Source organism: Nycticebus coucang, chromosome 4, assembly GCF_027406575.1.
Source record: "Nycticebus coucang isolate mNycCou1 chromosome 4, mNycCou1.pri, whole genome shotgun sequence".
NCBI classification, from domain to species: Eukaryota; Metazoa; Chordata; class Mammalia; order Primates; family Lorisidae; genus Nycticebus; species Nycticebus coucang.
The window spans coordinates 71,719,569-71,746,529 of NC_069783.1; the positions used below are offsets into that span (position 1 = coordinate 71,719,569).

The 26,961-nt window shown below is 48.6% G+C and overlaps 1 protein-coding gene across 6 annotated transcripts in view; it reads right to left on the reverse strand.

The window, feature by feature from the left end:
- The window catches only part of SFXN5 (sideroflexin 5), a 122,740-nt gene that overhangs the window by 18,668 nt on the left and 77,111 nt on the right, over nt 1-26,961 (reverse strand). For 3 of the 6 annotated variants that reach the window (XM_053587032.1, XM_053587031.1, XM_053587034.1), the window contains 3 exons: nt 8,064-8,179; nt 6,352-6,437; nt 302-419 (listed from right to left, as the gene is read on the reverse strand). In XM_053587032.1, the coding sequence (XP_053443007.1) occupies nt 302-419; nt 6,352-6,437; nt 8,064-8,179 (320 nt within the window). Of the gene's footprint in view, nt 1-301; nt 420-6,351; nt 6,455-8,063; nt 8,180-26,961 lie in introns of those variants that run through there. The other 3 variants (XM_053587036.1, XR_008379386.1, XM_053587035.1) reach the window with 3 other exon arrangements.

The following is a 26,961-nucleotide window of genomic DNA, read 5'->3' on the forward strand; positions in this document are numbered from 1 at the left end:
TGTAATGCCACTTACTTCCAAGCTTGGTTTGGTTTGCTGTCTCCCCCCACATCTAGCTGAGCTTCTCACACCCTAACACTCTCTGAAGTTCATTTGCCCTTCTGTTTAATTGCTGTGTTGGCTGCTCAACCCTCAACTCTGAGAGGTAAGAGCCTGGGCCAGTCTTATTCAGGATTCTAACCCCAGTGCCTACCACAGTGCTAAGGAGTCAGCGCTCCGTTGAATATTTAACAAATGACCAATGGCTGGCTCCCTGCCCCCCATTCTCCACCCTGCCCTTAACCCTCTACTCCCCTCTGACCTCTGACATCTGTGGGAAAAGGCTGATCGCCAGCGGCAGGGCCAGGCCGAAGGCTGCCAGGCACACGAGGCTTTGCACAGGGAGGAGCAGCCGGGGGCGCGCCTGTAGGAGAGCCGTCCTGTGGAGGAGAAACAAAGAGATGGGATAGGCTGACTGCTAGCCACCACTTTGGGTCCCACTCAGAATCCAGGTCCTGGGTGGCATGGTTCTGGGGCCAGTGCCAGCCTGCAACTAAAGACATGTAGTAGATTCTGTCTTTGGGGCCTTCCCCAATTGGCACTCCACTCCCTGGGTCCTGCCTTGAAGGACATTGCTGGTAGAACTTGCAACTACTCAAATCATAAATGAACACTGTTAGGGCACCTATTTACCACATGTCCACCCCTGTGCCAAGAAGGCCACACATGGGAGAAATGCTCAAAGAAGCTATTAGCCTCTGCTCCTGGTAGACACACAGGAAAGTAAGATTGTTCTTGAAGGCAGAGCATAATTAAATAGCAAATGGACCAGAATAGGTGCTGAGTTCAGGAGAGAAGACAAAGCATGCACACTACATGTGTGTACACACACACACACACACGTGCACAAACACACACTCATACACACACAGCTGGGAGGAGGTGATCCTCTTCTGGGCATGAGAACAGAAGACACCCACTGGCCACCTTACCAACTTCAATCCAAGAACACAGAGAGAGTGGTGACTTGTCCAAGGCAAAGAGTGCTGTCATCCCAGCTACTACCAGCTCAGGCTCGCCTGTCACTGTCATCACCAGCACCACTCCCCATGACCAGCTTCAGAAGGCAGGACTGGGCCATGATAAACCTTCCTCCAGGGCCCTGCGTCCTCCAGCTCCCCAGACAGCATGGGGGACATATCAGCTGGCAAGTATGCCTTCACCATGTTCATCAGAACTTTCCACTCTGTGTAATACTGTGGAGACCACAGCACTCCAGTGAGGAGGCCTCAGGGTGCCAACAGGATGGAAGACTGGACTATTTTCCAGGAGATATTGGGTGGGCACCAAATCTGCCACAGGCAGGTGAGAGGGCCTCCAGGGGCAGGGCACAGTGTGGGGTGCAAGCAAACCCCATACTACACTCAAATCCTGGGACAAGAATCCCAAGAGCACCTAATCCTGAACAGACAGCAAAACTGGGGACAGCAGTTCTCAAAGTTTAAAGTACAGGTGGATCAAAATGCAGGCTCCCAAGAGTCCCTCACAACCATGGAATCCTGATTCAGGATAACTCCCAGGTCCATTTTAAACAATCATCTGTGAGTCTAAAGTGGTATCCTAGGCCACACTTATGAGAAACCCTACCCACATGTTCTTGCTCAGATATTAACAAAGATCTACCTACCTGTAAGTTCTATGCAAGTAAAATTAGTTAGCCCTGGCCTGACACATAGTAAATGCTCAGTAATTGTACATCGTCATTATGTGGTTATCACCCGTGCCACCTGTGGGAAGGAAGGTCCTGGTGGCCTTCTACTAGCCCAGATCCCAAGATCTGTACAGCTGTTGAATTTAGCTTTTGGAAAGGGAAGTTTCCACAGGATTAACAGCATAAGGACAAAGGTACCTAAATCAAGGTTGAATCTCTCTGATCCCCCAGTCCCCCCACAACCTCCTAGGACTCCAAGGCTTCCTGGGCTGGGAGTAAGGCTGAGAAAGGTCCTAAGATCACTTCTTCTTTATTTATTTTTGAGACAGAGTCTCACTGTGTCGTCCTCTGTAGAGTGCCGTAGCGTCACAGCTCACAGCAACCTCAAACTCTTGGGCTTAAGAGATTCTCTTGCCTCAGCCTCCCATGTAGCTGGAAGGTGCCTGCCACAACGCCTATTTTTTGTCACAGTTGTCATTGTTGTTTAGCTGGCCCAGGCTGGGTTTGAACCCGCCAGCCTCGGTATATGTGGCTGGCGCCATAACCACTATGGTACGGGTGCCAAGCCCTGAGATCACTTCTTAAGTAGGACAAGGAATGTTGGACTAGCCCTGTCTCTCTCCACCCCCCAACACTAGGGGCTTGCCCTTCTGTTCCAGTGGCAGTGACAAAGGGTATAAAGTCCCTGGAGACAGAGGGCAGGGAAGGGTGACAGAGAGAAAAGAGTGAAGCTCTCTCCCTGGCAGGTGAAGGGTGGGCCATGGGCTCAGACCTTGGGACCTCCTGGTGGGGACACTGGACAGATCACCTTCTAAGTGGGGTTGTAACCTCAGCTCCATTTGCAGGGGTGGCTGGCTGAAGTCCCCATTGGGGAAGGGGTCTAGGAAGCCCCAGCCCTGTACTCCCAACTCAAGAAGAAGGCAGGACCAAGGCTGTAGTCAAATAGGAGCCTTGGGAGTCCTGGCCCAGAGCAGCCAGAGAGTGAATACAGCAGGACAGGGGGAGGGGAGGAAAGGGAAATGGCAGGGAGGGATGGGAATGGCAGCTGGGGGAGTTAAAATATGCAGATGGAGAGATGTGCGAATGCCTGGGAGAAATAAAAGACCCGGAGCCCAGGGAGTGAAGAAAGTGGGGGAGTGGACTCAGGGAGCCACCATGGGCTGTGGCCTGCACCGTGACCCAGCCTGGTGCTTCTACCCGCCTCCCTCCATCCCAGGGCCAGGGATGCCAGGCTGGCGGTGAGTGAGCTACAGCCCTCCTGAGCCAGCATAGGCAGCTGGCTCTGAGCTGGGGGCAGATCCCAGTCCTGGGTCTAAAACCAGCTTCCTCCTCACTGTGGTTGGAGCTGTGGAGGGTGGTGGGGTGGGTGTGGGTGTAGCATATGAAGTCTATGGCCTGTGGGGAGGTGAGGTGCAGGGTGAGGGGATGCTATCCTCGGAGGCAGCCCAGTTCTCTGCACTGAGGTGGGGAGACTCCTCTGCTTTAGACTAGAGATTTTTCCTTTCAGTCTCAGACTCAAAGACAGCTAAGCATGCTGAACCCCACCTCTCTTACCCCAGCAGGAAACCTAAGGACCTGTGTGCCTCCCAGAGAGGGTAAACAGAGGCCAGAGGTGAAGGAGGGGGGTTCCAGCTCTAGCCACACAACAGCTTGTCTCCCCCAGTGCTGTGCATTCCTTCAGCACTTGGAGCTCAGCTTTAGTTTGCACTCCATTAATTTGCAAGTAGGCTGCTTTGTAAGTGTTCTTTTGTCTTTTTTCCCTGGCTGTCCTGACTCCCTTACCCAACAGGGGCTCCCCAAATGTGGCGGCTATCTCCTGCACCAGGTCCTCAGCAGAGGTCCTGTGCTAGAGTCCCTGTACCAAGAGGCTGGGAGTGTGGGCCAGGCCCCTGCCAAGAGCCCCAGAGCTGATGGATGGTGTGAATGCAAAGCCCTGATGAAGGAGGTGATGAAGGGGCAGTGTCCTCATTTTCATGTGGGAAACTGAGACTGAGGGAGGTTCCACAGCCAGTTGCAGACTGGCAGGAGGTGGAGCTGGAATGCAGACTTCACATTCCCACCAGTCCCAGCCTGCTCTGCTATGTCATCCTGCCTCACCTACCCCACAGTCCTGCAGCTCTGGGGTGTATGTGAGACTAGCAGGTCTTTCAGGGCACAAATCTTGATATTCCCGGGGGAACCAGGGCTGGACACTTTTCTTCTCCCCAGAGGCTCTCAAGGACCAACCAGATACAAGACTGCCACGAGCAGCAGACTGCCAACCTCTCTCCACCCTACCAGAGGGGTTTCTTTGGACCTTGAACTGAGTCAGACTACGTAGCACCCAGACACTAGGCAGATCTTAGACTGTTGAGGTTCAGAACTAGAATAATCATCTTACTTCCTTGACTCCCAAAGCCAAGTTTAAGCACCTCCCCCTCACCAGTTCAATGCTACACTAACCATCACTCCATTTTCTTTCTTTTTTGAGAGAGAGAGACAAAGTGTCACTTTGTCACCCTTTGTAGAGTGCCATGGCATCACAGCTCACAGCAACCTCAAACTCTTGGGCTCAAGCTATCCTTCTGCCTCAGCCTCCCAAGTGGTTGGGACTACAGGTACATGCTACTATACTCAGCTAACTTTTATATTTTTTATAGAGATGAGGTTTTACTATGTTGCTCAGGCTGGTCTTGAACTCCTGGGTTCAAGTAATCTTGCTGCCTCAGCCTCCCAAAGTTCTGGGATTACAGGCATGAGTCACCATACCCAGCCCTATTTTCTGGAAATCCCAGTACTCAACACACCATGTCCTCACTCAGGTACCCCCAGTGGCTCTGCCCTCTTCGAGGATGAGAGGGACTGCCTCTTTGGCCAGGCATACAGGACCCCTCATTGTCTGGCCCCTACAAGCACATTTTGCTTCAGCTAGGCTGGACTCTTCCATGTCCACACCATTGGCCTACACCGTGCCTAGAAAGCTCTCCCTTCCTGCTCTCAGCATCAGCTGCAGCCCTCTCCAGGAAAATAGTCCTTCTTACTGCTGGCTCCATAGTCTTCCATCTCTGAAGATCACTTTGGCCCCATTTACAAACTGCCTGCTCTTACCTGCAGCTGACCTGTGTATGGGTCTTACCTATCTCTTTTATAATACAGGCTTCCTGAGGTCAGGCCCCAAATCTGACAGGGCAGGACCCAAACTCACACTGATCACATGATGCGACCTGCAGACCCAAGAGGCAACCAGTGTAGTATGAAGAGCCTAGGCTTTGCAGTCATAGTCCTGAGCCACAGTTGGCTCTGACATTTCCTAGCGTGTGACCCTAAGCAGATGATATAATCTCTCTTTACCTTCTTCTCCTCACCTGTAACACAGGGATATCATACTTACCGTACTGTTGTGAGGATTAAATAAAAGCATTCATTTACTCATTCATTCGTTCAACAAACATGGAGCACCTACTATGGGCCAGGAATTGCACTAGATAAGGTGCAGGGCAGTAAACAAAAGGCCTCACTTGCCTCCATGGAGATTACATTCTAGTGGAGCATACAGATAATGCACAGCTAGCTAAGTGATCACAGATACTAGTAAGTGCTGTGAAGAAAAATATGGGGGTAAAGGGGAGAGGAGATCATGAATAATGGCAGCTGTTCTGATGGGGTGGCCAGGGAGGGCCTGTTTGAGGAGGAGGCATTCAGGCAGAGACCAGACTGAGAGAGGACTAGGAGGGAGTGCTTGATAAATGAGAGGGTCCCCAAACTGAGGAGAATCCCTTGCCCCAGAACCCAGATGGAGTGCTCCAAACCCCGTTCTCATCCTATATACCCCAAATTTCAATTGATGCTTTGAGGTATCCCCACTGGGCAGAGCCCCCAGGAAGATAGGAGGGAGGGAAGTCTCATTGTTACCTGTACAAGCCAGGGGACTGACCCTCGGGGCACTGTTCGCCTAGGACCCTTCCCTGCCCTCAGTCCTGTCCCAGGTCTGCTCTGGTGCTCGGGGCCTGCCCTCCCTGCCTGGCATCTCCTTCCAGCAGCACCTCAGTCTTCCCAATGCAATTTCACACTCACTAACTTATGTTATTATGTTCCCTTATTGTCTCTACAGTCATGACAAATACGTAACATGAGTTCTTAGAACATCTCCCTCTGAGGGAGACAGGGGAGTTATTACTATTTGTATTTTATAAGCAGAGGAACAGGCTGAGTGAGGAGGTGACATACCTCACAGTAGATGCCTGCAAGGGGTGTGGCCGGTCCCGGATTTGGTCTTCCTACCAGCATCCTCAGATGAGTCTTCCCTGCACTGTTCACTGACAGCATGTGAGAGTGCACACGTACACACACCCACACGCACGGGTGTGCACACACACTCACACCAGAAACACCAGCTCCTCAGGGCAGGCCCAGCCTCATCCCTATCTCTCATAGCACTTAGCCCAGGGTCCTGCATGGTAAGTCAGTGAATTCTCACAGAACAATTCTAGTAGCACCTACCTGGGAAAGCCTAATAATGGAGGACACCACTTGCCACCCTCTGAAAACAAGGGGGCTGCCGGCTGCTCCCTAGTCCCTTGCCCTGGACTAGCCTGGTCCCCTCCCTCTGGCCCTCCTCTGGTCCCCTCCCTCTGGCCCTCCTCCCCATTGGCAGCCCCTCAGTTCTGGCCGCCCCAACTCACTTCTCCAGCATGGACATGACGATCGGGGGTAACACCAGAATGGGCATGGGCAGGACCACCCGTGTCAGCGCCGTCTCCAGCAGGGCCTGGGGGCAGGCAGAGGCTGTGGTGAGAGAGAGGCCGGGGATAGTAGGTGGCAGGACAGCGAACCCCGCCCCGGGGCCCTGGGTGTGTGTGCTGCTGCTAAGCACATCTGGCTGAATGGGATTATTCATGGAATTGCTCACGAAGCTGTATTCCATCCCCCTCTTCTTGCCACACACATTTGAAAGAGCAGATTCCCATCACCTGCCATGTGTGGGGGAGGGGTGGCAACACAGAAGCAGCCCCCGGAAGGAGCTGTGCCAGGGAGGTGCTCGAGCACCTCACAGAGGCGGTGGGTGCAGCCTCCCCTTCCTGGGCTGCACAGGAGCTAGGAGAAGCTCTGAAGCCGAGGGGGGTGGAAGGACCAGCACCAACAGCGAGGCTCATGGCACTGAGGGAGGACACAGGTTGTGGGGTTTATTTAATTGACATCCCTTAAAGACAAAGATGTAGAAGATCTGATCTCGTGTCTCCTGGCTCTAGGTAAGTCTTTCTTAGTAAAGGGCACGTGCTTCTGCTGAGTGTCTGCAGGGTTTCTACTGGGGCTTTGCCTGTGCCCTTGGGAGGGCCTAGCTCCATGACAGTTCTGCACTTTGACAGCTATTACAGTGAGTTCCTTTAATGCCACCAGCTCTTGGTCCTCAGATGAGGGTCCAGGAATGGCTCACAGCCCTTGATCCCTAGGAAACTGAGGCTAAATCCCCTCTGATAATGGGTTTAGGGCTGAAAATGTCACTCAGGAACTTGGACCCTATAGTCAGCCTCAGGCAGGCCCAGGAGAGGGTCCCTCCAGTCTCCTGAACAGGAGTGGGGACAATGGGATGGTCTAGTGTTAGCACAGGGAGCACAGAAATGGTGCGTGGCTGGAACCCCCAACCCCTCACTGGCCTTGCAGAAGCACTGACTTGGACAGGGCTCTTTGCCAATCAAGGGTCTCAAGACAGGGTGGGTGCTCGGCTGCCTCATACCTTTGCAGGGATGAGGCATTAACCACCATCAGGATGAAGATGGGAAGCACAAGGAAAAGTGCACATGGACTCATTTCTTAAAAAATTATAATTGCTAGAGAGGGCGGGACTAGTGAAACTTGAAATGAAAGAGGGTCTTTTTGTGACAAAATATTCTTCTCCAAATCTTGGCAAGCCAGAAATCCCTCAGCCTCAGCATACTCGTTTCCTGGTGAAGCATTGCCTGCAGAAGTGCCTACTAACCCAGAACCACAAAGCACTCACCTCCAGGACTCTCCTTCTTACCCTAGAGGATGTGAAGGCCCAGGGAGACAGGGCCCAGGTCCTGGGGAGGGGAAGAAAGTTCTGGGAGAGTCTCCTCTGCCCTCGCCAATTAACACCTTGTTTGGGTGAGGTTATCAGAGAAGCTGGTTCCTGAGGGGCCAGGACAAAAGATGGGATGTTTCATAGCGATGAGCAACTGTCAGGGGGGACAGGCTTGGCTGGGGCCAGACCTGGGGCTCATGTAGATAGGAGATGGGGGCAGAGTGAGAACATATCAAAAGGACAAAACCAGGCTCCTTTGGACAGAAGCCCCAAGGAACAAACAAGTTAGAGGAAAACCAATCCCCCCCTGTTGCTGCCCCCTCTGCCCTGCCCCTAGAGCCCCCGCAGACCCACGTGTCTGGCTGCAATCTTGGAGGAGCCCACGAGGTTGCCATCACCATCCAGGACATCAATGCCTTCCTCCAGCTCCCCGTATCGCATCAGGACCACGTTGCAGATATTGGCACTGGCTGGAGAGAGAAGGTTACAGGGAGCAGGGCTGAGGGGGAGGATGGTGTTCCTAGGGGTGGATACCAGGCTTCTCTCTCTCCCAAGCCTTCCCGTCCTGAGCCACAGGGTTCTGCGTTCAAAGGCAGGGGGCAGAAGTATGGGAAGGGAGAGTTCTGTTGTGCCCCTGTCTACCAGCCTAGTGAAGGATTTGGGGGCCTTGAAGACCTGGTGAGCAGGTCTTCAAGAGCTAGTGTTAGGGAGAAAGAGCTAGTGTTAGGGAGAATTGTTTAGGGCTCAGAGTGCAGCCACCTATGGAGGATGCCACCCTCTTCTGCTAGGAGGCCAGCTAGAAGGCCTCTCTAGCCTGAAGACGCATCCTCACAGGCGCCTGAGGTTTCACCATCAGCAACTCAGGCCCTGGACTACCTTATTCTCTTTAAATGCCAGTCTCCACATCCAGCCCCTGGAGCCTCAGAGTGAATCAAGTTCCCAGAGATTTGCTTCCCCGACAGCAGGTGTCAGAGCAGGCACCCAGCACCACCCCCTCATCATATGGACAGAAAACTGAGGCTCAAAAGGGGGACTGCCTTCTCTGAGGTCACACAGCAAATCGGGGCAGAGCAGAAAGGCTATAGTACCTAAGCCACTAGATACCTGGAATAGGAGAGTGGGGGGAACAAAAGTCAAGGTAGACCTATATTCTTGATTCCCAACGTTGAGGTCCTTCCTTTGGTGTGCCCCCTCCCTGCTCTTAGCTGAGATCTTGGGGACCTGGACTGTGGAGAGGGTTCCTTGCTCCTTAGATCAGCACTGCATGCTGAAATCTGGGGGCCACCCGTCAGCTGGTGACTAGCGCAGGAAGCCTATTTCTGCTCCCCTTGCCTGGGACTCACATGGCTGGGCCCGGGCCCGGGCCCGTGGCCCAATGTGGGTGCCGCCCTCGCCTGAACTCCTCCAGCCCTGCTTCAGGGTAGAAGTGGGGGGACTTGGGAGTGGTGGGCAGGTGGGGAGTGGGGGGTGACAAATGCAGAGCCCGCCTGCCTCACTCCTCCCCCCAAAGCGCCTTGCTGTGTTTAAAGTTTTAATTTTTGCTAATTAATGTCAATTAATTTTGTATAATGAGTGTTTAATTTTGGGGAGTGTGTGAGCCTGGGAGCGACTGCAGTTCTGGGCTGTGAACGCTGATTAGCATCAACACCTGCTGCTTCCCCCCTCCCTCCAGTGGGGGGGCACCGGGGTTTGGGGAGCTGGAGTGCGGCGGGGCCTAGTGGGCAGGCAGAGTGGGAGGGAGACCACAGATGCTCCTGGTGCCCGAGCCAATGGCTGGGGAGCCGAGTGGTCCAGGGTGCCCACAGCTGGGGGATAGGGTTCTTCAGGTGAGGTGTGGCTTGAGACCCTGGAGGTTCCTGGGCCTCAGTCTCCTGTTTCAATAAGTAGGGAAGTGGAATAAACAGAGGGGAAGACCGAGAAGCTCTGCAGTCTTTGGAGGAGAAAAGCAGAAGGCCAAATACAGTTCTGAAATGTATTTAGAGCACATACGCCATCTTCAAGCATCTCTACTGTTTCTACATGATGCTCAGTGCAATGGGCCCCACAGGCAGACCCTCTGTGGCTGTAAGTCAAGCCTTGCACCCCTCCTGCCCCACAGTGGGCACACCTACCTGTCTTAAACGGTGACTCTTAACCAGGGGTGATTTTTTGGATACATTTGGCCACCTGATCTTTTTGCTGACCACGATCTGGGGTGGAGTGGGGTTGTATTGGCATCCGGTGGGTGGAGGCCAGGGATGCTGCTAACCTTCCCACAACACATAAGACGGCCCCACAGCAAAGAATTACCTGACCCCAACTGTCAACAGCGCTGATACTGAGAAACCTTTGTTTTAACCACCGCCAGAGATGGACAGACTTAGGAGAGTGAATCTGAGGTAAAGAAGATTCAATCAATGGGGAAGCAAGTGGAGGTAGAACTAGGAGCCTGGGTTTGGGGCCATCTGGTCTTGAGTTTTAATCCTGTCTCTGTAACTCTCCCACCTCACTCCCAGAGGTGAGATTCTGCCAGCCCCAGGGTTCAGGACCCAGAAGGGCCCCCCAGGGTGGCCTGAAGAAGTGGGCACCTGGCCTCTGAGTGCTGGGGACGCGCCCTCTAGTGGCAGTACTCATGGTTTGCATCCCCCATGCTGCCAGGGCCTCAGTTCCCAGGAGACCCAAGAAAACCACTGGATAGTGGGATTTTCTACCCTGAAAGGTATCAATCCCTGCCCCCGAGAACCTCTTCTTCCTCACCACAACTACCACCATTCCAAGAAAGGCAAGGTTACAGGCACATGGTCCCAGGGACGGGCATCCCCTTAAAGTAGGGGGCCGCCAGCTCACACCAAGAACTTGAACCACTGTCACCTCGCTCCTGCTTAGCTTCCCTGGGTGTGAGAGGAGGAGCAGCAGTGTTTAGGGTCTTCCTGGGATTTCTGGGTGCTGGCTGAGCTCACACAGAATGTTAGCCTCGGGACCTGGGCCCACACTAGGTCAGGAGAAGCTGGGACAGCTGAAATATCTGTACCCCCCACTTTGTGTGTGTATGTGTGGGGGAGACAGACAAAGAAAAGACCATGTGGATTTGAAGAAGGTGGTAGGCCAGTCCCAGGTTCATGGCAGCATCTCGCTTACTCTCTGCAATTTCCCAATGTGAAATGAAGGGCTAGCAGGACAGAGAAGGACTTTGGTTCAAACACAAAGCCACTTGAGACAAACGATGTATCATGAAAAGAAGTGAAGACCAGCCTTGTTCCTCTCAGCCAGCTCCTGCAGGACATCTTTGAGTGTGACAATGCCCTTCTCTTCTAACCTGCCTGGGTGGTAAAAAGACACGGAAAACCCTAAATTCCATCTCAGAATGATGAAAACCCCAGGACAGCCAGTTCTTACTGCCTAGTCATGCCCTACAATCTCTTCTGTTGAGCTGTGTATACTTGTCCATTCATTGAGCACCTGCTGTATGCACAGGCTACTAGCCATCCCTCCCTTTGAGCAATGAAAACACTAGTATTTTTTTTTTTGCAGTTTTTGGCCGGGACGAGGTTCGAACCCATCACCCCCGGCATATGGGGCTGGTGCCCTTCTCCTTTGAGCCATAGGCACCGCCCGAAAACACTAGTCTTTTACACTGATTTTATGTCCATGATCTCATCCAGAACTTTCGATTTTGTCATAGCACTTTTAAACCTTCCCTGGTCCCTCCCACCCCAACCCTAGCAAAAAAAAAAATATATTTTTTTTTTTTACAGAGTCTTACTTTATCACCCTCGGTAGAGTGCCGTAGCATAATCATTGCTCACAGCAACCTCCAACTCCTGGGCTCAGGCAATTGTCTTTTCTCAGCCTCCCAAGTAGCTGGGACTACAGGTGCCTACCACAATGTTCGGCTAACCAACCCTAGCAAATGTTTCTCCCATGACGGACACTGAGAGCCTAATCAAATGTGTGTGTGTGTATATGTGTGTGTGTGTGTGTGTGTGTGTATATATATATATGAGAGAGAGACAGAGAGAGACAGAGACAGACAGAGATAAAGAAAGCGCAACCATAGGCCATGGGTCTTCTCTCTAACACATGGGCAAAATCTATTATTGATGGTATCAGCAGGTTAATTAAGCAGTCTGTTAGTGATAATGTTAAGAAAGCTGGCATATTTTCAACTCAGATTGTCACCATTCAAGACTCAGGCATTAACTGACGTTGGAGTAGCAATGCGAGGAGATGTCATGGAATGAGACAGGGAGGGAGAGGAGCTGGGGAGAGTAGGAGGAGAGAGGGAGAAAGGGAGCGAGAAAGAGAAGAGAGATAGGTATTGCTTCTTGCTGATGGCAAGCTCAGTGTCAAGTCCTGAGGAAAATATGCTCTTGACTGCTGCAGATGTTCTCGCATCCGACCCACTGCAATGCAAAATCATGCAGATTGTGAACAGCTAATGAAGCACCCAGTGTAGAAGGGATAGTGAGAGGAGTAAGAAAGAGCAGGAGACAGCAAGACAAATGTACCAGAAAGTGGTCCAAAGAACACCACAGGGGAGTCTTCCCCCTGAACTAGTGCAGGAGTAGACAAACAGATCAATGCACAGCACACTTGCCCAGTAACACACTCACCTGTCAGGGAAATTAGTTGCTGGTAAAGCAGTTGTATCAACTCACAGGGAAAGGAACATTTAAGCGTGGAGGTGAAGCAATGGGCTATTTGCTTGAGGGATATAAACTACTATAACTCCTCAATTTTAAGATGCATTTTCCAATATTTTAATGTTTTAAAAATCATAATGTGCCTTACAACAAATGTCATTGGGGGGGGGGACCTTATCTGCTACCCCAAACAACCACTTGTATGTGTGTGAACTTAGCCATGCGTAGAGGTATCTGTTCATTCAAGTGTCACCTCAGCTGACCACAGCAATCTATACAGAATTTGAACTTAAACTTAGATTCCTAATTGTTGCCTAAAACATCTTTCTAAAACTTACACTATAATGGAGCACGGACATGAAAAGTTATTGTACATGCAGAAGATCGTCTGCCAGATACCAGGCAATGCAATTAAAGACAGTAGAAATTGCCAAACCATAGATAGCTACCCTAAAGAAATGCTTGCCCATATGCACAAAGAGACATTTACAAGGATGTTAATTATAGCACTGTTTGTAAGAGCAAATAATTAGAAACAACCTAAATGTCCACCATTAGGGAACTCACATGGGAAGATCTCCAAAACAAACTGTTATGTGAAAAAAGCTACCGAGTATGTACATGATGATTTACTATATGTAAAACCCCATAATTGGTATACACACATATGTGTGCATAAATCCACAGGTTACATTTTGGAAGGTTCATACTTTACAGAGTGGTCCCCTTTGGGGAAAGGAATTCAATGTGAGAATTAGGGGTTGTTGGAAGACTCCCACCTTTTTTTTTTTTTTTACACCAAATTTTTCTATAGTTTGAATTTTTACAATGAGAATATAATCATGCTTAGACACTGCCAGACTTTCTGAAGAAGATCATACAAATTTTAAAGTCAGTAGGGATTGGTGTGACCTCTTCATGGGTCCCACACTTAGGTATTCATATGTGAGAAACTTCCTATAGAAGCTGAGTAACTTCAGGAATGTTTTCTCCTTCTAGTAAAGAAAAAAAATGAAACCACTAGAGTAATCAAATTGGAAATGCACACAAAAAAATTCGCAATATTCTTTCGTATGCTTTGAAATTATACCCTCAATCTCAAAGAGGCGAAAGGAGTCAAGATTAGAGGCAGAGATTACAGAAATTAGTGGTGGCCATGACACTGTGTTTAATAACCAATGTCCCAAAGAGAATTAGAAAATGTGAAGAAGGCTTAGACTCCAACACTGGAAGCAGGTGACTTGTATTGAATGTGTAAGTGAATGCTTGCTTATTGCTTCCAATGAACATTAATATAGTTCTGTCCTCTTCTTAAAGCCTATTATATTAATATCTCTTATAACTGAGCCATCTTATAAACATGGCATTCAAGATCTATTCAGAGACCATATGATTAAGAAATGAGGGGCCAGGCTCAGCGCCCATAGCTCAGTGGTTAGGGCACCGGCCACAAGCACCAGGGCTGGTGGGTTCGAACCCAGTCAGGGTCTGCCAAACAACAATGACAACAATAACAAAAAAACAGCCAGGTGTTGTGGTGGGTGCCTGTAGTCCCAGCTACTAGGAGACTGAGGCAAGAGAATCACTTAAGCCCAAGAGTTTGAGGTTACTGTGAGCTGTGAAGCCATGGCACTCTACCAAGGGCAAGAAAGTGAGACTTTCTCAAAAAACAAAAAAAAAGAAAGAAATGAGAGGCCAGAAATGGTTCATGTCTGTAGTCCCAGCACTTTGGGAGGCTGAGGAGAATTGCTTGAGGCCAGGAGTTTGAGAATAGCCTGAGCAACATAGCAAGACCTTGTCTCTATGAAAACCAGAAAAATTAGCTGGGTGTGAGGGTGCATGCCTATAGTCCCAGCTATTTGGGAGGCTGAGACAGGAGAATTGCTTAAGCCTAGGCATTTGAGGTTGCTATGAGTTATGATGATGCCATTGCTGTCTAGCCCAGGCAACAGAGCAAGATCTTGTCTCAAAAGAAAAAGAAAAAGAAACTTGAAAAATGTGTATCTTATACAGTATATGATAAACAAAAGGCTACTAATATTAATGTACAGAGGGTCCATGGTAACTGACTTCTAAAAGCTATTCTATCCCCCAAAAGATTAGTCCAAACTAATAGTAATATTTCTCCCCTGGTCAGTGATTGGTCTAGGAAGGGATATGGTGATCTGATTCTAGCCAATGAAGGTTATCTGCTGGGGACTGCTGGGAAAACTCTCCTCCCATCTAAGAAGGGGTGGCAGGCAGACAGCCTCTTATCCTCTGGACATAGGGTCTGGATGTGATGCTTGGCATTGCAGCTGCCTTCTCCTAAACATGGCAGGAGCTAGCCTGAAGATAAAGCCCACTGGGAAGCTGACAGAGCAGAGACTTGGGAGGAAGGCCCTGGATATCTCCCTGAATGTATTACTTTTGCAAATAATAAAGTCCTTTATCATTTAAGCCACTATGAGAGTTTTTGCTAAGTTCAGCCAAAACCATGCACAAAATATATAAAGATCAGCTAGGCATGGTTGCTCATGTCTGTAATCAGAGCACTCTGGGAGGCCAAGGCAGGAGGATTGCTTGAAATCAGGAGTTTAAAACCAGCATGAGCAAGAGGTAGATTGTCTCTACCAAAAATAGAAAAACTAGCCAGGCATAGTGGCATGTGATGGTAGTTATTCCTACCCGGGAGGCTAAAGCAGGGCAATTGGAGCTTGCTATGAGCTGTGATACTGTACTCTAGCTAGGGCAACAGAACAATACTCTGTCTCCCCCCACCCACCCCCCAAAATACACACACATAAGATCTGTAAGAATTATTAAAAAAAAAAGAATTATTAAAAAGATATTAATAATCTAGCCGGGTGTGATGGCTCATACCTATAATCCTAGCACGCTGGGAGGCCGAGACGGGTGGATTGCCTGAGCTCACGAGTTTGAGACCAGCCTGACCAAGAGTAAAAGACCACCCATCGCTAATAAAATAGCCGGGCATTGTTGTTTAGTCCCAGCTACTTGGGAGGCTGAGGCAAGAGGATCCCTTGAGCCCAAGAGTTTGAGATTGCTGTGAGATATGATACCACCGCACTCTACCAATGGCCACAAAGTGAGACTTTGTCTCAAAAAAAAAAAAAGATATTAGTAATAAAAATCATAGAAAAATATATTATGAGGCAATTCATAAAGTATAAAATCCCAATAACATGAACTCAATTTTACTAACAGTCAAAGGCCGATTTCCTAATCTAAGAAAAAAATCAATTTGCAGGAGTGCTTAGTCTCAGAGAATAATCCTCACTGACTAAATGGTTTCCAAATAGCTATTCCCAGCCTCTGGTTTATTTTTCTTCACTTTGTTGCTGGTGTCTTTTGTCAAGTAGTTTACTATGCAATCAAATAAACAGTACTTTTCTTTCTGTCATATACTTTTTGTGTGATTAAGAAACAACCCCTACTCCAATGGTCATCTATATTTTTTTCTAAAAGTTTTAAACTTTCATGTTTAGGTCTTTATCTGGAATTCATTTTTGTGTATGGTATGAAACAGGGATCTCCTTGTTCTCTCTACTATTTGGAAACCCAAATGTCTCGTATAGCTATTACAAGTTATTCTTAACCATACTGGGCAGTGGAAAAATGCGAATCAAAATGAGAAAAGAACTATTTCAGATGAACAGAAATTTAAAACGATTAGTACCACCAGATATTGAAGAGGTGTTGAAGAGGACATAGGGAAACAAAAATTCATACTCTGCAGGTAGGGTGAAAGCCTGCATGCCCACTGGGTATTAGTTAGTAAAGTTACATATGTACATGCCCTCTAACATGCTCATTCCATTTCTAGGTACATACCTAAATCGGTAATTCTCAATGCTGGCTGCACAAATGAAACTAAATCTGAAGTAGAACTTGGATCTATTTTTTTTTTTTTAAGCACCAGACACTCATCTTCCCACCAGATCTGTTTTTGTTTTAAGCAGCTCAGGTGATTGTAATATAGATCAAGGTTTGAAAACCCTGCTCAGGAGAACTCTTACTCATGTGCACATGGACACGAATATAAGGTTGTTTAGAGCCAGACCGTGATATACATATGAGAAACTGGAAACAAATGTCCTCAATTAATCAACTGTGGAGAGTCACATAGTAGAATGTCTATAATAGGTGAAACGAATATATATATATATTTAAGATATAAATCTTAAAACCACAACAAAGGTTTCAAAAGCAATTTACAGTATGATACAGTTAATGTAACTTTTAAAAATATATAAATAGGGCGGCGCCTGTGGCTCAGTCAGTAAGGCGCCGGCCCCATATACCGAGGGTGGTGGGTTCAAACCCGGCCCCGGCTGAACTGCAACCAAAAAATAGCTGGGCGTTGTGGCGGGCGCCTGTAGTCCCAGCTGCTCGGGAGGCTGAGGCAGGAGAATCGCTTAAGCCCAGGAGTTGGAGGTTGCTGTGAGCTGGGTGAGGCCACGGCACTCTACCGAGGGCCATAAAGTGAGACTCTGTCTCTACAAAAAAAAAAAAAAAAAATATATATATATATATATATATAATACAATTGATGGCTGGTGGGACATAAATCACAACCATCTTGAATGCAGGTCAGCAGACTTCTCCAGGGAGAGAAAGAAACAGAATCTAGAAGAGGGTATTGAGGGCTTTGAGTGCATCTAATATTTTATTTCTCTATTTCCTCAATTTTCTATGTTAATTGAAAAATTAAATTTCATAATTAAAAAAAAATCCACAAGACAAGGCATGGTGACTCATGCCTGCAATCTGAGCACTCCAGGAGGCCAAAGAGGGTAGATTGCCTGAGCTCAGGAGTTCGAGACCTGCCTGAACAAGAGGGAGGCCCTTTGTTTTGTTTTGTTGTTTTTGGCAGGGGCTGGGTTTGAACCCCTCACCTCCAATATATGGGGCTGGCGCCCTACTCCTTGAGCCACAGGTGCCTTCCAGAGGCCCTTTCTTTAAAAATAAAATAACCCTGCTGGGCACAGTGGCTCACACCTGTAGTCCTAGCACTATGGGAGGCCAAGGCAGGTAGATTGCTTGAGCTCAGAAGTTTAAAATCAGCCTGAGCAAGAGCCAGACCCAGTCTCTAAAAATAGCTGGGTGTTGTGGTAGGCCCCTGTAAGTCCCAGCTACTCGGGAGGCTGAGGCAAGTGAATCACTTGAGCTTAGGAGTTTGAGGTTGCTGTGAGCTATGACACCCTTGCACTGTACCTAGGGCGACAAAGTGAAACTCTGTCTCAAAAAAAAAGGCAGTTTACAGGATAACATATATGCACAAACCCATTTGTATTAAATTATATTTATAAAGGCATATTGATAATATATATCAATATAATAAATAGGCAGAGATTCATATACTTTTAGGTGATAACTTGAATTTGGAGGGATATATACTAAACTTATCTCTGGAGAGACAAGTAGGATGTTCAACTTGATATAATGGCTATGTATTATCAGGAAAAAATAGAGCCATTTTCATTAAAACAAACAAAGCACCCTAAGACCTGAGTTGCCATTCTGGCTCCAGACTGATATTGGACAAAGTGCTCCTAGACGCTACTTTTTCATTGACAAGGAGGGAAAGGTAAAGCTGGCTTCCCCTCCTCTTCTCTCTTCTATTCTCTCCTCCCTCCCTTCCTTCCTTCATTCCACTATTTTATTGGTAACACAGTAAATGATTCAAATGATATAAAAGAGTAAATCATAAAAAGTAAGTCTCCTTCCCAACTCTAATAAGTCTAGTAACTCTCCTTCCTAACTCTAACTTAGCTTCACCCCCTCCCCAGAAGCAACCTCTGTAGCCAGGTTCTCAGTCCCTGCCAGAGATATATGCAATTAAACTCAAGTTGGGGGGAGGAGAGAGGGAGGGAGACTGGTGTGCTCTCACCTAACAGGCACAACGTAAGGGCATATGACACACCTCCTGGATGAGGGGTACAACTACAACTTGGACTTTACCTAACAAACACAAACAATGTAACCTAATCGTCTATACCCTCATATTAATCTAAAATTTAAAAAAAGATTAGCTGTATTTAATAATATATAGCATATATATTATTATATATATATTTGAGACAGAGCCTCAAGCTGTCACCCTAGGTAGAGTGCTGTGGCATCACAGCTCATAGCAACCTCCAACTCCTGGGCTCAAGTGAGTCTCCTGCCTCTGCCTCCCAAGTAGCTGGGACTACAGGCACCCGCCACAACACCCAGCTTTTTTTTTTTTTTTTTGGTTGTAGCCGTCATTGTTGTTTGGCGGGCCCAGGCTGGATTTGAACCCACCAGCTCAGGTGTATGTGGCTAGCACCTTAGCCCCTTGAGCCACAGGTGCCGAGCCTATACATTTTTTAAAAAGTGTGTGTGTAAGTCACCACACACTCAAATCACAGCAGCATTCAACCCTTCTGTCTTCAAAGGATGTATACCTAATATTTGCTTGATTTATAATCACCATAACTCTACCTGATAGGCAGTGTGAAACAGCAGAGATTTTCTGTTAAATAGCTTGAGAATTTAGGAGAGTTTCATAATCCATATTAAGTGTCACCAATTCAGGACTGGGAATTTCTGGATTAAAAAATCAGCCTATAAATCTACGTGTAGGCTGACTTGGAAATTTGGAATCTTTTAATATAAGATTCCTGATAACACATCCATCTTCTAAGAAGCTCACTTTTATCGCAGCTGCTCCCTAGTTTGAACTTCTTTAATGGTTCCCCATCAGCCATAAGATAAAGCTCAAACCCTTAGCTAGTACTCCAGACCCCAGTGTGCTCCCTCTGGCATTGTAAGCCTCCCCACCTGCCTTACACTTTCCCACTTTCTCTGTGTTCTGGAGTTTAGGAATTACAAAACCTCTAACAGCATTTATTGATCACCGACTATATGCTGGGTCCTGAGCAAATGGTTCAGAAACAGGTGACTTGACCATGTATGAGTGTCCCCCACAGCTTTTTGGGACCATCACTAATCAGATACTTCCCCAAAACCCAAGAGTCAGGCAGCTCATTCCAATAACAGACTCTTCCCCCCACCCACCCCAGAAGATCCTGCCACTCTTGTTGGGCTCCTGCTTATCAGAGCTTCTCTTGACGTGTGGAGCCAGAATTAAACAGATCCTTTGTTCTGGGTGTTCTATCTTTAGTAATGCAGTTGAAATAGGAGTGAACGTCATCAGAGGCACGTGCCATGCTGTGGACCCATTCTAAGCACATAGCCCATGAAATCCCCAGGTCTCTGTCCTGAGCACCTCAGCCAAGTCAGGTCTTGGCACTTTTATGCTTGTGCAGCCACACTGAACAGCAAGCCTTACCTCAAACCTTGCGAGATTTCTTTGGCCCTCCTTGGCAGATCTTTTTAGATCCTGATACTCTTGCCCATGAATTCACAATTCCTGCCAGGTTGTTGTCTCTGCTTCTTTAATGTGAGCCACAGGCTTCCTCCATCCCAGGCAGTCATAAAACTACTGGAGGGGATGGGACTGAGGACAGAGCTCTAGGACACACTATACCTCCCTCTGGCTGAAACGGACCCACTGCCATGTCCTCTTGGGGCCTGACACACACCAGGGGCCCATGACAGTTCTGAGGCTGCCACAATCTCTGGCACCCAACCCAGGGCAGCCTTCTTTCACGGGTCCTCAAAATCTGCACCACTGTGCCCACATACTCCTTTGATAACATGACCTAATGATCCTCTTTTGTAAAAACAAACACGCTCTCCCTAAATAATGCAGTTCATGTTAGATTCCTAAAATCTTTTTTTTTTTTTTTTTTTTGTAGAGACAGAGTCTCACTGTACCATCCTCAGGTAGAGTGCCATGATGTCACACAGTTCACAGCAACCTCTAACTCTTGGGCTTACACAATTCTCTTGCCTCAGCCTCCCAAGCAGCTGGGACTACAGGCGCCCGCCACAATACCTGGCTATTTTTTTTGTTGTTGTTGTTGCCGTTTGGCCAGGGCTGAGTTTGAACCCGCCACCCTCGGCATATGGGGCCGGCGCCCTACTCACTGAACCACAGGCACCTAAAATCTTAGAGGTGTTACAAGGTCATTAGAGATAATATCTAATGAATTTCATCCTCTATAAAACTTTATTGGACTTATCACTGGAACTTTTGCTTTTTGTTTTGTGCTCTTTGGGGCATTTTAGCTCCTCTTACCCTCCAAATAATAAGTTTCCTAATGGCAGGAACATGTCTCCTCTTGTTCTTGCCATCTCTGACTGGGGCAGGTGGAGGGGAGTAGAGTTGGAAGAGGACTAACATTTACGGGGTGCTTATGATATTCTGGAAGATTGACATGTTTAATCCCCAGGAAAACTACTTAGTTCACTAGTGTCCTCACTTTATAGATGGGGTACCAAGGCCAGGAAAGGTTGGATAATATGCCCAGGATGACCTAGGAAGGGGTGGGCCCATCCACCCAAGAGTGAACCAGAGGTGGTAAAAACTTATATAAGATGACAAAACACTAAAAAATTATTTTTAAAAATGGAAAATGTCTAAATGTCCAGGCAGCCAAAGAATCTGGTCACCTTTATTATCAGGGTAAGGGTCCACATTGTAAGAGCCTGATCTCAAACATTTTGTGCAAAGCATTTGTTCACTGAAGAAATCCACACTGAGCGCAGACTGTGTGCCAGGCCCAGAGGGAGTCTGCGGGGTAGGGATAAATGAGATTCAGTCCCCATCTTGGGGCACTCAGTCTGATGGAGAGCAGACTTAGAACAACAAAACGGGCAGTCCCCAAATAGACACAGGCACACACAGGGAGCGGCAGTCTAACCCCCCTGGGACTCCCAGGGAGGACTTCTGAGAGGAGATGGTTTCTGAGCTGAGTTGCGAAGACCTAGCAGCCAGGGAAGAGGCTGAGATAGTGGGAAGAGCAGGAATCCAAGCAGCAGGGCCCTGTGCAAAGGCCTGGGGCCCAGGAGAGAAGGGTCGCAAGATTCACCAGGGCTGCAGTGGAGTACAGCAGGCAGCAGCAGGAGCAGGTCCAGGCAGGGACTCATAGCATCCCAAGGTGTCTGAGGGGCGTGGATACCATGTGGACCACTGCCCCAACTAGAGGGAGCACATGTCACGGCACAGAACACATCTTGCTACCTGTCACTCACAGGGGACCAGGCCTGAAGGCAGGTCTTCAACATTGCCATGGCCACCTCTTGGACCAGGGAAGCAAAGAGGACTAAGCATGAGAGAGGAGCAGTGCAGGGGGAGATGGATCGATGACATGGAAACCATGTAGCCCAGGGGCAAAGGAGACATGGGGGAGCACGTGTGCGGCAAGTTGGGTGTGAGTGAGCAGAAGATCTCCCAAAGACTGCCTGAACACCCTGGGCCATGGACTCAGTGGTGAGCTCAGGGATTTTTTTTTTTCCCTCGAGACAGAGTTTCATTACGTTGCCCCCGGCAGAGTTCCATGGCATCACAGTCACAGCACCCTCAAACTCCTGGACTTACACAATTCTCTTGCCTCGGTCTCTCAGTAGCTGGGACCACAGGCACCTGCCACAATACTCAGCCACTTTTTCTTGCAGCTGTCATTGCCATTGTACTTGGCCTGGGCCGGATTTGAACCTGCCAGCTTCGGTGCATGTGGCTGGTGCCACAACCACTGTGCTACAGGCACCGAGCCTATATTTTGTTTAGTCAGAGTCTCAAACTGTCACCCTGGGTAGAGTGCCATGGCATCATAGTTCATAGCAACCTCCAACTCTTGGGTTCAAACAATCTTCTTGCCTCAGTTTTTCTATTTTTAATGGAGACAGGGTCTCACTTTTTGCTCAGGCTGGTCTCGACCTCATGAGCTCAAGCAATCCACCTGCCTCGGCCTCCCAGAATGCTAAGATTACAGGCATGAGCCACCATGCCTGGCCTCAGGGATCTTTTCATGGCAACGAAATACATGGTGACATTTAACAGAAGGGACTGCAGGGGATAATACAGGAAGAAGTCACTTCCTAGCAAAGGGCTGCTGGGGCTGCACTTCCGGTGCATGCAGGAAGGCTGTTCTTCATGAAAGGCATCAGGTGGCTGATGCTCAGGACCCAGATAGGGGTCTTTACTGACATTCACAGCTGTCCCCTACTCCATGTGAATGGAGTCAGGCAGCCAGGGGTGACCTTCAGGGCTTCTGATCTTCTCTCTACACACACCTACACAGTGTCTGTGGTGCCGGCCTTATAGATGTGGTTGCTGAGATGCCACATGGGGTCTCCACCTCTTTAAAGCCCCTGCCTCATTCATAACTGCTAGCAAGGTGTGCCTAGCCCTCTGGCCAGGGTCTGCTCTGGAACATGGCCCTAGCCCTCCCTCTTGCTGCTAACTCCACCCCATGCTCCCCTCCTCCCAAGGCCTCTCGAGAAGGTAGTGGGACCTGCAGCCCCTGGAACGAACTCTGTGCAGGGAGACTGGTGGTTGGACCTGGGTGTGTATTTTCCGATGCCTCCTCTATTGACCTTTAATTACACTGTTTGCCCAGCTTCCCAAACCATTAACTTCCACCTCACAGCGACCATACGTCAATTAACAGAGGGCCTGCTCTGAGCTCGAGCTCCTGAGCACAATTAGGCGTGACAGTCCACAAATAAGAAAGAACTGGAGAATTAATTAAGGTCTAAGCAAATTAATTACCAGTCCCCAATCGATTCCGATGCCAGCACACATGCTTCTGGGCTCACCGTCGTTCCTAACATCTCCATGTATAAATAGAAACTGAGATTTCCCACATGATTGCTGTTCTAGACCGGGGCACATAGCAGCCCTGAAACCACCTTGGCTGCAGAAGCATCCTGGGGTTTCCCACATACTCGGCACAAGTGCACACACATGCATTAGTGCACACACACGCATACACATAGCTCAGAATGAAAAACCAGGGGAGAATATGGAGGCAGAGTGAGTAGCCTCAGTCACCCCGGGGCCTCACGCCTCAGTTCTTCAGCTATTGGTGGCCAGGGGTCACCCAAGCGGGCTGGGAATAGCCCTGGGCTGGGTGGGGGAGGCCTAGGCTTTGTCAAGCTCAGTGTGAGTTTCAGCGAATCTATACAAGGGGGATGGCATGGTCTGCCTTCAGACCTTCCCAGCACAGAATGAAAAGTGAGGGAAAAGAGAGGCCTTCTCGGGGCACAGGAGAGCTGTGTAAGCCCCTGGGAGTACTGGGCTCTGCAGACTTAGAGAGGCCTATAGTGATATCAAGGAGGTCCCAGAAGGAAGGCGGAGGGGGGTTCTGGTCAGAGGCCTCATTTCCAGATGAGGAGACAGAGGCAGAGCAGGGTGGGAGTAGGGGAGTTAGGTGTAGGCCCAGATGTCCTGTCTCAGGCCTCTCTTAGGCAGCATGTGGGCCCAAGAGAAGAGAGAAGTCTCCCTCAACCTCCCAGACTACAGCTGGAGCCCAAGGAGTAGGGCAGAGAGAAGCAACTGACTTCCAGGAGCCTCTCTGTTTCAGAGAGCTTGAGTTATCAGGTTGCTTAGGAGAGTAGGAGTTAAGGATGTGGCCCCGACACCTCTCACCCCTCACTCTGCACACACATCCCAACAGCCAGGGTTTAATATGATCACTGCCACTTGTCTCAGCCACTTCCCACATGCACTCACAGCTTGGTGAGTTCTGTCCCCCTACCATGCCAGCAACCCAAAGAGGCAAAGGACCCTCTACAAGGTAAAGCATGTCCTGAGCACACTTCTCAACAGCCTTTAAGGGTGACCCAGTCTAGTCAGGCCTAGGTTGCCTTGGAAAGTAGGAGTGAATACTGGCTGGGACCTGGGCCTTCCCAGTATCCATGGGGTTTAGAGATGTTCCATCCTGGCCAGGAGTTCCTGGGGATAAGATGGAGGAGGGCCTAGTATAGGAACTGGGTGGTGGCCTGAGAGGACCAGGGGTCTGTTGAGCCCCTGGTGGGTGGGGGGCATTACTTATTCATCTCACAACTGTGTCGGTAATGACTAGGGGAGCTGGGCATGGCTCAGACCTGTAATCTTAGCACTCTGGGAGACTGAGGTGGGTGGATTACTCGAGTTCAGGAGTTTGAGATCAGCCTGAGTAAGAGTAAGACCCTGTCTCTACTGAAAACAGAGAAACTAGCCGGGCATGGTGGCAGGCACCTGTAGTCCCAGCTACTTGGGAAGCTGAGGCAAGAGGATTGCCCAGAGCTTGAAGTTGCTGTGAGCTGGGATGACGCCATGGCACTCTGCCCAGGGTGACAGAGCGAGACTCTGTCTCCAAAAAAAAAAAAAAAAGGGAATAAAGAAAAAGAATGTACTGACTAGGGGAACCAGCAAGTGCCCATCTGCACATAGGACTGGGATGGAGACCAGAGCCCCAGAGAGGGAAGCCAGCCTCTGGGAAGCGGAGACGAGGGCTGTGGGGGGGCGGGGGGAGGTGGGAGGGAGCAAAGGCAGGCAGGACCCTTTGGGGGTACTTGGATAACTAGGCCTGAGGAAGAAGCCCAGAAGGGCCTGCTTCTCTCAGAACCCTGGTGAGGCAGGACTATCAAGGCTGCAAACCATTCTGTGGGCAACCTGTGCAACTGGCCAGGGATGTGCAGATTCCAAGGCTCCTGACAGTGTCTGGACCCCAGTGAGAAGATGGTAGGGAATCAGACTGGAGCCTAAAGAGGGACATGTCCAAAAGCCTCAGACCAAAAGCAGGGACCTTCCTCCTGAAGGAGTCCCAGAGAGGTTAAGACCACTCTAAGGTCACACAGCAAGATGGCCAGCAGAGTAGGGCTGGAATGGACCCCTGATGAAGCCTGGCTAAAGACAGATTGCATCTCAGCTAGATCCAGTCCAGTGCAGCTGAGCTGCTGCCCCCTTGTCAGGCTGCTTATGACCCTAGGCCAAAGGTAGGGAATACCAGTTGGGCAGCCTGTTTGCTCAAATAGGTCCCTTAACAAAGTCAGATCTAAAGGGTTATTCCATTAATGGCCCAGAACAGAAATAGCAGAGAGTTCATTAGAAGTGTGGAGTTGCTATAGCAATTATCTAGGTCAGCTGAGGCTCGGCAGGGTAGTTAGTTCTAGGAGTTCATTAGCCTCTGGGCCATCCAGGAGGTGGGGCTGCCCAGTAAGGATCCTACCTTCTCACAGGGCCTTTTCCTATCAATGGAATCTGGTTTACAGCCTCATTTGCTCCTCCCAGAGCCTCGGGCTATAGGGAAGTGGATACTGGTGCCTGCTTATTACAGATGGGGAAGCTGAACCCTGGAGGTAAAGATGGGGCCAGGACCTTGAGCCTGGGTCTGACTCTAGCTCTTCAGACTGAGCCTTGACATGAGGGTGGTCACAGAACCTCATGCCCTGTGCTGGCACTACCCTCATCTGTGTCCTCTGGCACAGAGGGCAAACTGGTGCTATGGTTTAAGCGTTTGCTTATCCTTCTCTTCACAACTAACTATGCACTGCTCTGTGCTGCTTTCAATGTTGCTTATTTTTTAATCTAAAAAAAAATAATTACTGCTGGGCATGGTGACACACCTGTAGTCCCAGTTACTTAGGAGGCTGTAGTACGAGGGTCGCTTGAGCCCAGGAATTTGAGGTTGTTGTGAGCTACGATGACACCACTGTACACTATCCTGTGCAACAGAGCAAGACCATGTCTCAAAATAAAATAAGAGCCAAACTGGGCTTTTTGGCATCCCCATAGCCCAGACCTAGGGCATCTATTGCTAAGTCTTAAGTCTAGCGAAGACTCAGCTGAAGCCAGGAGAAATCCTCTCCACACACACCTGTGCACCCACCATCAGCTACATATGAGAAAGGCCTCTAAAACAGTGATTTTCAACTGGTGTGCTGAGGCATGCTGGTGTGCCGTAAGAGGATCTTAGGTGTGATGCAAAAAATTTTAAAGATCACTAATCAAATTACCTTTGAAAGAAGTTCAAGGCATAGTAAGTATATTTTTAAAAATTTTTTTGATTAACATAATTTAAGTGTATCACGATAGTTTACAGGTTCAAGTGTGCTGTGAAATAAAAAGGTTGAAAAACACTGCTTTAAAACCTAGAGAGCCACAAGATCCAAAGGCTTGAAACCTAGACTAGCAGAAGCTCCAAAGTCTGGTAAGGTCTATGCACCGCTCTCAAAATAATGTTTCTAACTCTATAAAACAATATACATAGGATCTCAAAGGGATTCTATTGAAGTAAGTTATTAAAATATTTTTTAAATGTGATATAGTAATAGACATGCTTTTGAACAAAGAATTAAAAGGCAAGTTCTATTAGTTGACATATATGAATTAGTGTTGAGCATAAATGCTATTTTAAGATCTCTGTAACAACTGTATAGCAACACAAAAATATCTTTGATTTCTATTGGTGACAAAGTCAAAGTTCCTCCTTCTTACTGTGGTTTGATGCCTATATTTATAATGGAAAGAAATATTAAATTTCAGTTACAGGTTAGTATAAATATTTTCCTCAACCTACTACATAGGACCCATTGTATTCTCTCTACTGACACTTTGGGGGTCTGGGACCCCAGGTTAAGGACCCCTGAGCTGAAAAGCAGGATCACAGGCTTGGAGCCATCAGTGAGGGCCCCTGGTCCTGTCTTCTAGCCACTTGTTTGCTACACTTCCCCAAGCTGGGCACCCCCGGGCCATCACTAAAGATGTG